Source organism: Molossus molossus, unplaced genomic scaffold, assembly GCF_014108415.1.
Source record: "Molossus molossus isolate mMolMol1 unplaced genomic scaffold, mMolMol1.p scaffold_m16_p_2, whole genome shotgun sequence".
NCBI classification, from domain to species: Eukaryota; Metazoa; Chordata; class Mammalia; order Chiroptera; family Molossidae; genus Molossus; species Molossus molossus.
The window spans coordinates 27,302,777-27,316,913 of record NW_023425355.1 but is presented as its reverse complement, the minus strand read 5'-3'; the positions used below and the strand labels follow the sequence as shown (position 1 = coordinate 27,316,913).

General features: G+C 40.4%; 1 protein-coding gene across 1 annotated transcript in view; it reads right to left on the bottom strand.

Annotated features, from left to right (window-relative positions):
• The window catches only part of SRPX2 (sushi repeat containing protein X-linked 2), a 31,126-nt gene that overhangs the window by 14,818 nt on the left and 2,171 nt on the right, over positions 1 to 14,137 (bottom strand). The window contains exons 2-3 of the mRNA XM_036271284.1: positions 13,878 to 14,095; positions 9,472 to 9,552 (exon numbers count right to left, since the gene is read on the bottom strand). Of these exons, the coding sequence (XP_036127177.1) occupies positions 9,472 to 9,552; positions 13,878 to 13,959 (163 nt within the window). The 5' untranslated portion in view covers positions 13,960 to 14,095. The remainder of the gene's footprint in view (positions 1 to 9,471; positions 9,553 to 13,877; positions 14,096 to 14,137) is intronic.

Sequence of the window (14,137 nt, the reverse complement as noted above, 5' to 3'; positions counted from 1 at the left end):
AGCAGAGTCAAGGAAGATGAGGACGGGATCAGTGAATTAGAAGACAGGGTAGAAAAACTCAACCAATCAGAAAACCAAAAGGAAAAAAACAATTAAAAAATAGGAAGACAGCTTAAGAGAACTGTGGGACAACTGGAAACGTAATAACATTCCCATCATAGGAGTCCCCAAAGAGGAAGAAAATGGGCAAGGGTTAGAGAATATATTTGAAGAAATAGTGACAGAAAACTCTCCTAACTTGGTGAAGGAAGAAAGCATTCAAGTTCAAGAAGCACAGAGAGCCCCAAGTAAGAAGAACCCAAACAGGCCCACACCAAGACACATAGTAATTACAATGCAAAAAATTAAAGACAAAGAGAGAATTTTAAAAGCAGCAAGAGATAAGCAACAGGTTACCTACAAAGGAAACCCCATAAGGCTCTCAGCTGACTTCTCAACAGAAATACTACAGGCCAGAAGGGAAGGGCATGAAGTAACCAAGGTCATGAAAAACAAGGATCTGAATCCAAGAGTACTCTATCCAACAAGGCTATCATTAAAAATGGAAGGTCAAATAAAGAGCTTCCCAGACAAAAAAAAAAAAGGCTAAGAGAATATATTAACACCAAACCAGCATGGCAAGATATGCTAAAAGGACTTCTGTAATTAGTAGAAGAAACAGAAAGAATAATATAACCACCCTAAACAAAAATGGCAATAAATAAATATATATCAATTATCACCTTAAATGTGAATGCTCCGATAAAAAGACACAGAGTAGCTGACTGGATAAGAAAGCATGACTCACATACATGTTGTTTACAAGAAACCCACCTCACAGCAAAAGACTCTCATAGGTTGAAAGTAATGGGATGAAAAAAATATTTCAAGCAAACCAAAAGGAAATAAAAGTTGGGGTAGCAATACTCATTTCTGATAAAGTAGATTTCAAAATGAAGGCCATAACTGGAGACAAAGAAGGCCACTACATAAAATTGAAAGGATCTATCCAACAGAAAGATGTAACCTTGGTAAACATATGCACCCAATTTAGGAGCACCAACATATATTAAAAATCTTCTGCAGGACTTAAAAGGAGAAATCAACAGCAATACAGTCATAGCAGGGGACTACAACACCCCGCTGACATCACTGGACAGATCTTCTAGACACAAAATTTACAAGGAAACACAGACTCTAAATGAAACACTAGATCAAATGGATTTAGTAGATATCTACAGAGAATCACACCACAAAACGGCAGAATTCACATTCTTCTCAAGTGCGCATAGGATATTCTCAAAGACAGATCACTTGTTAGGGCACAAACTAAGTCTCTACAAGTTCAAGCAGATTGAAATCATATCAAGCATCTTCTCAGATCACAATGGCATGAAACTAGAAATCAATTGCAACAAGAACATGCAAAGACATTGGAAAACATGAAGAGTTAATAGCATGTTATTGAACAATGAATGAATTACTATGGAGATCAAGAAAGAAATGAAAAATGTCCCGGAAAACAAAGAAAATAAACACACAACAACACAAAATCTATGGGATTCAGCGAAAGCAGTTCTGAGAGGGAAGTTCATAGCACTATAGGCCTACCTCAAGAAGCAAGAAAAATCTCTAATAGACTATCTAACCTCCCAACTTAAAGAACTAGAAAGCATATAGAAAGAAAACCCCAGAGCAAGTAGAAGGAAGGGAATAGTAAAGATCAGAGCAGAAATAAATGGCATGGAGACCAAAAAACCAATTCAAAGGATCAATGAAACAAAGAGCTGGTTCTTTGAAAAGATAAACAAGATTGATGGACCCTTAGCTAGACTCACCAAGAAATAAAGAGAGAGAACCCAAATACACAAAATCAGAAATGAAAGAGGAGAAATAATAGCTGACACCACAGAAATACAAAGGATTATTAATAGATATTATGACCAATTATACAGCACCAAATTCGACAATCTAAACAAAATGGACTTATTTCTAGAAACACAGTCTCCCAAAAGTGAACCGGGAAGAGATAGAATACTTGAACAGACCAATAACAACAAAAGAAATTGAAGATGTAATCAAGACTCTCCCAGCAAACAAAAGCCCAGGCCCGGACAGCTTCACGGGGGAATTTTACCAAACATTCAAAAAAGAACTAATACCCATTCTCCTCTAACTATTTAAAATATTCAAGAACAAGGAAGGATTCCAAACTCATTTCATGAGGCCAGCATAATTCTAATTCCAAAACCAGAAGAAGACACTACAAAGAAAGAAAACTACAGACCAATATCCCTGATGAACATAGATGCCAAAATCCTGAACAAAATACTAATAAATCAAATCCAGCAATACATCAAAAAAATTATTCACCTTGCCCAAGTGGGATTCATCCAGGGATGCAAGGCTGGTACAATATTCACAAATTAATAAATATAATATACCACATAAACAAAATGAAAGATAAAAATTATATGATCATATCAATAGATGCTGAAAAAGCATTCGACAAAATCCAGCACCCAATTGTAATAAAAACGCTCAGCAATCTGAGAATAGAGGGATCATATCTCAACATAATAAAGGCCATATATGAAAGACCTACAGCCAACATCATACTCAATGGGCAAAAACTAGAAGCATTTCCCTTAAGAACAGGAACAAGACAAGGAGGCCCACTTTTGCCACTCTTATTTAACATAGTACTAGAAGTCTTAGCCACACCAATCATACAGGAAGAAAAACTAAAAGGGATCCAAATTGGAAAGGAGGAAGTGAAACTGTCATTATTCGCAGATGACATGATACTATATGTAGAAAACCCCAAAGACTCCATCAAAAATTTACTTAACTTAGTAAATGAATTTGGCAAAGTAGCACGATACAAAATTAACGTCAAGAAATCAATGGCATTCTTATACATCAATGATGAACTCACAGAAAGAGAAACTAAAAACACAATCCCATTTACCATCACAGCAAAAATTTAAGATACCTAGGAATAAACTTAACCAAAGAAATAAAGGACCTATTTGCACAAAACTACAGGTCATTGAAAAAAGAAATAGAGAAAGATATAAAAAAAGTGGAAGCATATACCTTGTTCATGAATTGGAAGAATTAACATCATTAAAATGTCCATATTACCCAAAGCAATCTATAAATTCAATGCAATCCCCGTCAAAATACCAATGACATACTTCACAGAACTAGAACAAATACTTCAAAAGTTCATATCGATCCAAAAAAGACCTCGAATAGACACAGCAATCTTGAAAAAAAAGAACAAAGTAGGAGGGATCACATTACCAGATTTCAGGTTATACTACAAAGCCACAGTAATTAAAACAGCCTGGGACTGGCACAAGAACAGGCATATAGACCAGTGGAACAGAACAGAGAACCCAGAAATGGACCCAAGGCAATATGCTCAATTAATATTTGACAAAGGTGGCGAGAGCATACAGTGGAGTAAAGACAGTCTGTTAATAAGTGATGTTGGGAAAATTGGACAGGTACATGCAAAAAAATTAAACTAGAAAATCAACTTACACAATACACAAGAATAAACTCAAAATGGATAAAAGACTTAAATGTGACTCATGAATCCATAAAAATCCTAGAAGAAACTGTAGGCAACAAAATTTCAAACATCATACGCAGCAGAATTTTCACTGATACATCACCTAAGGCCACAGAAACAAAGGAGAAAATGAACACATGGGACTACATCAAACTCAAAAGCTTCTGCATAGCAAAAGATACAATCATCAAAATGGAAAGGCACCCCACTGTATGGAAGAGCATAATTGCCAATCATATATTAGATAAGGGGTTAATTTCCAATTTATACATAGACATACAACTCGACAAAAGAAAAACAAAGAACCCAATAAAAAAATGGGCAGAGGATCTAAATAAACACCTCTCAAAACAGGACATACAAATGGCCAAGAGACATATGAAGAAATGCTCAACATCACTAATCATCAGAGAGATGCAAATTAAAACAACAATGAGGTATCACCTCACACCTGTCAGAATGGCCGCCATCAAGAAATCATCAAACAACAAGTGTTGATGAGGGTGTGGAGAAAAGGGGACTCTAATACACTGCTGGTGGGAATGCAGACTGGTGAAGCCACTATGGAAAACAATATGGTGTTATCTCAAAAAATTAAAAATTGAACTTCCATTTCACCCAGTGATCCCACTTCTAGGAATATACCCGAAGAAGCCTGAAACACCAATCAGAAAGAATATACGTACCCTCATGTTCGTTGCAGCACTATTTACAATAGCTAAGATCTATAAACAGCCCAAATGTTCATCAGTAGACAAATGGATAAAAAAGCTGTGGTACATATACACAATGGAGTATAATGCAGTTGTATGAAAGAAAGATCTCTTATCCTTTGAGACAACGTGGAGGGACCTGGAAAGTATTATCCTAAGCCAAACAGAGGAAGACAAGTATCATATGATCTCACTTATTTGTGGAATATAATGAACATAACAGTCTGAGGAATGGGGTAGTCCCAGAGACGTGGAAGTGGGGTACAGACTGACAATCCCCAGAAGAGGGGGTGGTGGGGGAGAGATAAACCACAAAACTTATATGCATGTATGAATGAAGAATGGACATGGACAACAAAGCTGGGGACAGGGCAGGGAGGGAGGGGGAAGGAGGAATCAAGGGGGTGGGAAACATCTGTAACAAAAATAAATTAATTAATAAAAAAAAGAAAAAAAAAGAAAATTAAAAAAAAAAAAGTACTGATCTTCAGGTGTCCTCAAGAACCAGTCCTTCAAGACTGACTTCATTTCCATTTGGGGTATGGCCATAAGACTGGTAGAGCAGGAGAAATTGGTGGGCACACTATGTGGAAGTAAGTGAGGCATGTGGCAATGTCTTCATGCCATTGATATGGATGAGATGCAGAAATACAGGAGATATGACAGTACAGTTATGGAGATTCATAAGTCGCTGAACAACTGTACCTAAAGAATGTTGATGGAAACCGAAACTAAGAACATGGCTAAATACTGCACAGTGAAAATATTTTGCAGGAAATGTGTTAGTGATTACTGAGTAGCTACTGTGTGCTAGGCGCCATGCTTTATATTTTCATTTCACATCCATCATCTCAAATAGTTCTCCCAACAGTCCTTTGCAGTTGGGAAGCATTTATCCCTATCTTGCAAGTGAGGAACTAACTTTCCCACAGTTCCTCAGCAAGTAAGGGGCAGAGATTTGAACCCTTTGAACCCAAGCTTTGACTGGCTCTAAAACCAATATTTTTTCTAACCACAATATCTGCCACTGTAGCATGTTAGGTTTCTATTTTGAAATACACATTTACATTTTTGAATAGGTCATGTAGCCACATGGTTCAAAATTCAAAAAGTATGAAATGTAACACAGTAAAGTCTCCCTCCCACCCTTGTTCCCAACACATACTGCCACTTGCTCCCCTCTTATAAAACCACTGTTAATTGTTTATGCATATCAAGCAAATATTGCTATAGATTCTTATTTTCTCTGCTTTTAAACATATAGAGTAGCATATTATGCCCACTGTTCCCATCAATACTTTTTTTATAAACTTAATGTGTTTTAGAGATCTTCCCATACCACTGCAAACATGTAATTTATTTAAATAAAATAACATTTATTAAATACATAGCACAGTGACTGGCACATAAAGGTGTTTGTTTGGGGTCAAAGAGCTGGAAGGTGGAGGAGCTGGGACTTGAACTCAGGCCCATGGTCTCTGATATGTGCAGCTATTCACCTATCACTTTTCAGGAATTACAAAGGAAACAATGTGTTTACAACAGTATTAAAAGGGCCTTCTCTGTGATTATCTCCAGACAACCCTGGCAGAGTTACCAGCTTGCCCAGGGCTGAAATCCTCAGGGAATGTGGCAGCTCAGAGAATTGAGGACAGACCTCAGAGAAGGGAATCTGACTCCAAGCTAGGAGTCAGAATAAGAAAGTCCAAGATGAATGAAAATGGCACCAAGCTCCATGGGTGGTAAAATAATGATCTGTTTTTACTGGTTAACTCTTATTTTTAAAATTCTTTTTAGAACACTAGGTCACATTTTTGATGAAAGAGATAGAATAAGAATGACTTTGAAGTCAGACAGAGCTGGGTTGAAATTCCTGCTCTGCCACCTCTGAGCTCTATGACTCTCTAAATGTAGCTTCCTAAATGGACTCTCTAAATGGAGCTTTGTTTCCTGATCTGTAATATGGGGTCAATAAATCCGTTTCATAGAGCTGTTTTGAAAATCAAATGAAATTGTGTGTGTAAACTACATCTAGTCCTGGAAATGGCATTCCCTGGACTGTCTAAGTTTGAGCTACCATTCATCCTGCTTCAAGCAACAACACCTGGAGACAACATCCCCAAATTATGAAAGTCTCTTAAGCACTACAGTTGTGAAGCTGGGATTATGAGATCACAAAGATCTTAAAAGGGAGGGTGGGAATCTCAGGTTGTAGTTTCCTGGCCACCCCTCTGCCCTCAACACTGATAACCTCACTCAGTTAGCTTTATGCCCTGAAACTAATCCCAAGGAGAGCCAGGAGGCACTTGACTCCAAAGCCAAAGGCTGTCATATGGCTTATATTTTTCTAAAAGGGCTTTATACAGGTTTTACAATAACCAATGGGGCAAGTTGATATTCATCACAGAATTGCCAGACCTCTTGAGAGTACCTTCTGCATCTGTTGCTTTTCCTATTCCACTTCTCCCATTTATAATCTTCTGCAATCTGGCTTCTGCTCCCAGAATGCCAACCAGCCAGTAAACATGTTTTGAGCATCTACTCTTTACATAGCTCTGAGCGGGTATCGTACATGGCTCCTTCTGTTAAATAGGTAACTATTTTGTTGAAGGTAATAAAAAGTAAACCAAAGAGGCAGTACATAATGAATGCCAAATGAGTGTTCCAGATAATAAACATTTATTCAAGAAGAGGTACATAGTAGGTACTCAATTAATATTCATTGAATAAATGAATAAAAGAATGAATGGACGAGGAAAAGCTCAGTGTGGGCTAACGCAGTCAGGCAACAGAGCAGAGTTCTATTAAGCTGGGTAAAGCATTAATTTCATGTGGGAAGAAGGGGTAATGAGTTTCCAGGCTGGGCAGCTAGATTGAGGCTAAATTTTGTAAGAAATCGTCACAGTGGCCCAGTAGGCTTAAAGTGGGGGAAAACATAAATCAGATAATCCAGTTAGGAGGCAAGTGTTGCTATCCAAGTGTGAGATAACAAGTTTTAATCCATGGGTCAATAAAGAAATGGCATTACTTGATGAATGACTCATGAGAAGTGATGAGGAAAAGGGGGCTATTAAAGGTGATGGGGGCTAGTTAAGGAGCCATTGAGTTATTTTTAAGAGAATGATGGTACCATTATCTAAAGTAGGAAGATCATCTGGTAGAGCCTTTTCCAAGGAAGATGAAAGAATTTGGTTTTAGATATCTCCAAATGGAAGTGTCCATAGCAGCTGGAAATGTAGTCCAGGAACTCAGGAGACATGTCAGAGTCACCCAAAGTTCAGATCCATGCCTCAGTCTCTGTTTTATCACCACTACAGAGCCCCTCTCTCTTCTTGGCTTCAACTTTGACCAGAATAATGAAATGTTATGAACACTAAGGAAGGAAGCTTGAGAAGAGAGAGATGTGCTCACTGCTGCTGAGAGACTGGGAAGATTGAAGCTCAAGAAAGGGCCATATGATTTGGGCGTTGGGATATAATTGTAATCTTCAAGGCATGTTGTTTAAGCATGGATATTTGTGGAAACAGATTGTAGGGAGTTTAGAAATTAGTGGGTGCTGAGACAGAGAGGCAGTAGGACTATTTGGCAGCAAGAAGAAGATAAGTAGAAGATATCAAGAAGGGAGCATATAGAAGTCCAAAGTTCTGATCATTTATTGATTGAACCTATTTTCTCAAGGATTACCATTTACCTTCTTGCCAAATATTATGTTTGCAATACCCTCAATTTGTCTCTGCAATATCTGACACAGTAGATCTCTTGTCCCTTACACTTCTTAAAATTCTCTTTTGCTGTGGCTTCTGTATTATAATAGATACTATCTTGATCTCTTCCTTCATGGCTGACCATTAACTGTCTCTTTTTCTCTTGTTGACTCCTCTTCTTCTACTCACATCTGTAGATGTCTTCTAAGGCTCTGACCTTGGACCTCTGCTCCTTCAGACAGCTCATCCATCTAAGCAGATAACTCACAAAGCTCCATCTTTTTACTCCCACAATCTATAGAGCACTTGCACAAAACCACTTTTCTTTTTTAACCTTATCTTTCTGAGCAGGGCCTTACAGTTCTTTCAGGTACTCAGACTGGATGCTTTCAGACATTCCTTTGCTTCTTAGCCTCTGGTACGTCAAATCTGTACCAAGTTTTGCCATCTCTTTCTTTGAAACATCTCTGGGGCTCATCCTTATTCTTCATTTCTCTGCTACTACATTCAATCATCTCTAACCAACATTACCGTTACTGATTCCTGGAGAGTCTCCCTGACTCAGGCTCTACCCCTACCAAATCCCTACTTTCTATATACAATAATGAGATTAATATTCTAAAATTACCATTTACCATGTCAGTCCCCTGGGCAAACACATATGATGGCTCTCTATAAATCATAGTACAACAGCTAAACTTTCTGCATAGCTTGAAAGCATAGAAACAAAGAATCTTAGAAATGCAAGAGAAATGAGATATTATCTGGTCTAACTTTCCTTCTAGCACAGAATAGCTATTCAGGATTCTTCAGAGACAGTCTTCCTGTCCCTCCTTAGAAGAGCCTTGTAGATCATGGAACCTTTCCTAATTTGGTCTCACTATTTTATATTCAACTTTATTTTCTGCTACTTCCTCCAGTTAGGCTGGTTCCTAGTTCCTTCCTCTAAGAGGTTTGTTCTTACCTCTATATCTGTGGGCATCTGCCTTTTTGAATGCCCTTTCCTTCCTTTTCTAGTTCTCAAAATCCACCCATCATTCAAAACCTAATCTAAATAAAGTCTTTCATGACCCTTTCCCTGACTTCTTTTTCTTAACTCCTATTGCATTTGCTGCTACCACATTGTTTCACACTTGCTCTTCATGTGCTAATTTTATTGCCCCCTCACTAATCCTTCCCTCCAGAGGAATGTAAACTCCTTCATGGGCACACGTTTATGTATCATTCATAGGTTTACCTTGCACAGGATTAGGATTACAGGAGGTACTCAGTCAATACTTAACAATTAGTAAGAGATTGGCAACCTTAGTGCTAGAAAGGTAAAGTCACACAGCAAATCAGTAACCAAGTTCATGATTGGAAATCATAGCTCTTGATCCTCTGGGCTTCAGTTTTGGCACATATGAGCCAAACTGAAAAAGGGTGCTTTAGGCATGGCCTAGGCCTTAGGCCAGGAAAGACCCTCCTAAGCATGAGAAGCAATGAAGATTACCTCGGTAGTCTAGGGCAGGGACCTGTGGGACCTCTTCAGCATATACTTCATTGTAGCTTTCATCTGGGTAGTAGCCTGAACCTAAAATGAATAAGACAATATCAAGGTGACATATTGACTTCTCACTCAAATTCTTTCCCAACTTTCCTCTTTTCAACTTGATCTCTTCCCAAGGACATGACACTCTATGGGCGGCAAGCCAGATGGATATTTAGTGGGGGAAATTCTGCCTTGTAAAACAGCAGAACTGCCCTGGCCGGTTTGGCTCAGCGGTTAGAGCGTCGGCCTGCGGTCCTGAGAGACCCGGGTTCGGTTCCCGCTAAGGGCGCGTACCTCGGTTGCAGTTTGTCCCCGGCCCTGGTCGGTTGTGTGGGTGGCAGCCACTCGATGTGTTCCTTTCACATCGATGTTTCTCTCTCTCTCTTTCTGTTCCTCTCTCTCCCTCCCACTCTACCTGAACAAAAAGTGGAAAAATGTCCTCGGGTGAGGATAAAAAAAACAAAAAACAAAAACAAAAAAAAACAGCAGAACTACTGTGGGCAAACCTCAGCACCTCAGGTGCATAAAGGGGGAGATTTTGAGGTGAGGTGGAAGAGGGGTACTGGTAGCACTAGAAGCCTTCATTTAAAAGAAAAAGCAAACAAACAAACATCTTGACCACCTGTCAATCCTGCCAGTCTGGACTATAAATGACCCATTTCCTGTGAGTTGCTCACGACCAAGCTCTGAGGTTGGACAGTTGTCCCGGGTAGAAGGAAAAAAATAGAGCCTGAGTAAGGGTCTTTCCACTAGAGACAAGACAAGCCTGCTCACAGTCCTGAGAAGGAAATGATTTCTCAAGCTCCCACTAGCCCACAGGGCACAAGCCTTTTGCCACTTGGTTGCCATTGCTAAGGGTGGCATGCCAAGGCAAAGAAAGAGGGCTCAAAAGGCAAGGGGAAATGAAGATAGTTTCAATGTCCTGAGCAGTTTGTCCTGTTTTGGAAGAAAAAGCAAGCAGGGTCCTTTGGAGAAATTTCCGTTTCCTCTAATCAGCAGGAGCTTTAGCAGGTAGCCAATGAGCTGGAAAACATTCCCAGCCCACCCCCATTCTGTTAAGTGGCCCAGTCTCTGGTGCAGGCAGGTCTGCGGCTGTCTGGGAGACTAAACAGTGTGTTTCACCAGACGGCAGGAAATCAGTCATGAACACGAACTAATTGGAATACAACTTGGTCCTTTCCGGAGTGAAGTTTCAGGAAACCCTCCTTCCACTCTCCCCGAGCCCTAATGCACGCACAGGAATACAGCAGCCAGCCGTGCTGGAGTCAAAAGACAATTCCTCACTTCCAGGAGTGTGCTTACAGGACAGGGCTGGATTTTAGTGCTGGAGCCCTTTGGCCTGTATAAACACTCAGACCACAAGCACGCCTGCCTCCTCTCTGGGAAGAGGCTCAGGGCCCCCTTCACAAAAGGGTGGAGTAGAGGGCTAGATGATGAAGCTCCTCCATTCCCCACAGACTGGGGGTGGGTGTGTGTGTTGGGAAACCAGTCCAACTTGATGAACAAGGGACTGAATCAAATTGAAAGTTTGCCTTATGAAATCATGTCCTTGTAGGTTTGCCCTCATTCCAGAGGAAAGACTTCATTTTTACTCTTTCCCTTGACTTTTTATATTTTCCCATTTCAGTTCTGTATTTCATTTACTTCTGTTCAGGTTTGTTCTCTTCTCATGTGGGACATTTGTGAAGGGCAGAATTCTTGTCAGCTGTTTCAGTTTAGCATTAGCCTCAAAGCCTTATAGCTTCTGTAAACAAGAGGCCAGATGTGTGTGATTCCCTAAAGGATTCAGTCCCTGCACTCTTGTTCCAGAGCTTTGCTTGTCAGAAAATGGCCATCAGGGAGCAAGCTTCTGTTTACCAGAAGAGCAAATAGGAGTGACAGAGGCCTATGGCTGGATAATAACAACAACTGCTAATATCAATCAGCACGTGTTCTGTGTTCAGCCCGTTACCTGTGTTATCTCATTATATCATCCTAACCTCTCAGTGAGGTTAACACCCTTATTTCTCTCTAATGTCAGATGAGGAAACAGGTTCAGAGGAGTGAAGAGAGTAGTTCAAGTCTCCCAGCTAGTAAAGAGTAGAGTGAACATTCCAGCCCAGGGCTATCTGACCCTCTCAATACCAAATCAGACACTCCACTAAAGATAGAAGTAGGGGAGAATTTGAACAATGCCCAGCAGGGCTAAAAATCCCAACCCTTTTTTGCAATCCAGCTTTTTACTCTGTTTGTGTGGGATCGAAGGCCACCAAGCATTTTACATCATTCCAGAATTACAGGGGATGTGGGAAAGCTGAGGGGAAGACTCAGTCAGATAATTATAGTTTCCACCAGGGTGCAGAGGTAGCTGCACCCAGTGCCAAGTTTGCTTTGTGACAGGAATGATCTTAAGCCACCTTACTACTTTAAGGCTTTCAATGTCCTTTCTCTGCCTGTCTTTGGGTATTTTTTGCAAATATTAGGATACTGAGATGAGATATAAGAAACTAGAGGGTCACCCTTTTCACAGTGTTCTATCTGCTTGTGCCTCTTCAGTCCTGGGGGAGAGAGGTCTGGGCAGCATTCCTCAGTGGTTACTATGGGGTCTGTTACTGAGTTCCTCCAACTTCCAAAGTACAATCAGACCCTCTACTGCCTTTCACAAAGGTATGGTTGGAACTGTAACTGACATTTGAAGACTATTTTCAGATCCACACTAATGCCTGGCTTATAATAGCAAATACAGTCTGACTTCCTGAACTGCACAGATATGCCAATATACACCTTTAACCCATTGTTTGCTCTATTTATATGATTAACCATTCCCAACCCCTGCTTATTATTCCTGGGTCCTATTACTGATTTGTCCCGAATCTATACTTGGCTTTCTTTGTACCATTCCCATTTGAGAACAACACTATAGTCAGGAATGAAACAGTGCTGGATGCATAGACAGTGGTCAATATATATAGTGAATAAATGAACAAATAAGTGGAGCAAGCTCAGGCAGCTGAGCTAGCAATTTGGGGAAGAAGGATTGAAAAATTTCCAAATTTATCCCACCATTTAGCCTCCTAAGAACAGAATAGGGTAGAATGAGGGGGTTTGCAGGGCTGTCAGAGATCTCACAGACTGGCTCCTCAGAAGGAGTGGTGACCCTGGTGATTCTTGTGAAAGTGGAAGTGCCACCTTTGCAAACAGCCCTTTGAGAACTTCATATGAATCTAAGTTTTAAAATAAAACTGCTCTTTCCTCAAGACTTCAATAGTTCAGGCTTCTACCCCGGGAAAGGTCAAAGCATTTGTATTCCATGAGGTTTCTTACAGGTCTTCAATGGTCTTTGGCTGGGTTTTGGTCTTATGTACGTGAACTGAAGTTTGGGAAGGTTGGGGAGGATGGCTCCTTTAACCCCAAATAGCGTGCACTCTGCAAAGGGCTTGACTTTAATTTCTTCATCTCAATGTCAGCCCTTGTGCTTCACCCCCTACAAAGCCAGGTTAAGCCAAAGAGGGGAAGAAGTTTGCATATTTGTTTGAAAGCTTCATGCAGCTGTTCCAGGCAAACAGAACTATTGCCAAAGGCCTCCACCAGAAGCCCAGGGCATGTGGAAAATTTTAGCTGCAATGACTGCGGCTATGATGGAAGCAGTTTGTTATTTACTCATCTCTGGATATTTTCCTAATTCCATTGGTTGGGACTGTCTGTTTCCCCTACTCTCCTCCAACCCCCATGAAGGCAGACACTGCAGGCCACAGAATATTCTTAGCACTTGGAATGCCAGCTGGGCCCCATCAAAAACCTCTGTCTTCCCCTTCATTATCTTTCCATCATTCCTCCTACTCCCCTTTTCTCTCTCCTCACTGAGTTTGTTCTCTTCAACTCTCTGTGTCTCCAGGGGCAAAGGATGAAACATTCAGGAATCCAGAACTCTCCATCTCTTCTGAAGTAAGGAACAAGCCAGAAGAAACTGGGGAATTCCTGTTTGAGAGAATGTGATCTGTATTGTCATTAACATCTTTGGCAGAAAGGGGCTATAAAAATCTCATTGGGTAAATCAGATCTGGGAATGAGAGACAGAGGGACGGAGGGAGGGAGGAAGCTAAGTGCAGAAGCAGGCAAAGCAGGTGAGACAATGGCCTCAAAAACCATGTAGTCCAACCTTCTCTTTTTTAGCCAGTGCAGTCTGATTTCAAATATCTCTTGTTAGTTTGCCTCAACACCTCCCTTTGTAGCCTATTGTAACATTTACCCGTCTTTGTTTTTGAGAACAGTTCTTCTTGGTATCTAATTTAAGTATCTTTCATTGCAGTCTACCTCTTCCCTTCTCCAAGACTTGGTCTAGGCCCTGCCCTCCATAGAAATAATGGGCCACAGCTCCTAGAACTTACCTGCTAACCATGTTGGTGTCACTGCTGGAGCAAGGAACAGCAGCAGAGAGAGAGCTCCTCTTTGAGTTATTTTACCAGTCATCCTTTTAAGGGGTAGGAATTATTAGGGCAATAAGAATAGGAATAGGTGGCCAGAAGTACCAGGACAAAGAAAAATACTTTTCATAAATCAGCCATCAATGAACTTCCAAAAGTGACAAGAAGCAGAAATGTGGGATCTGCAAGGAAGAAGAGAGATTTTTAAATTAATGAATGCCTGT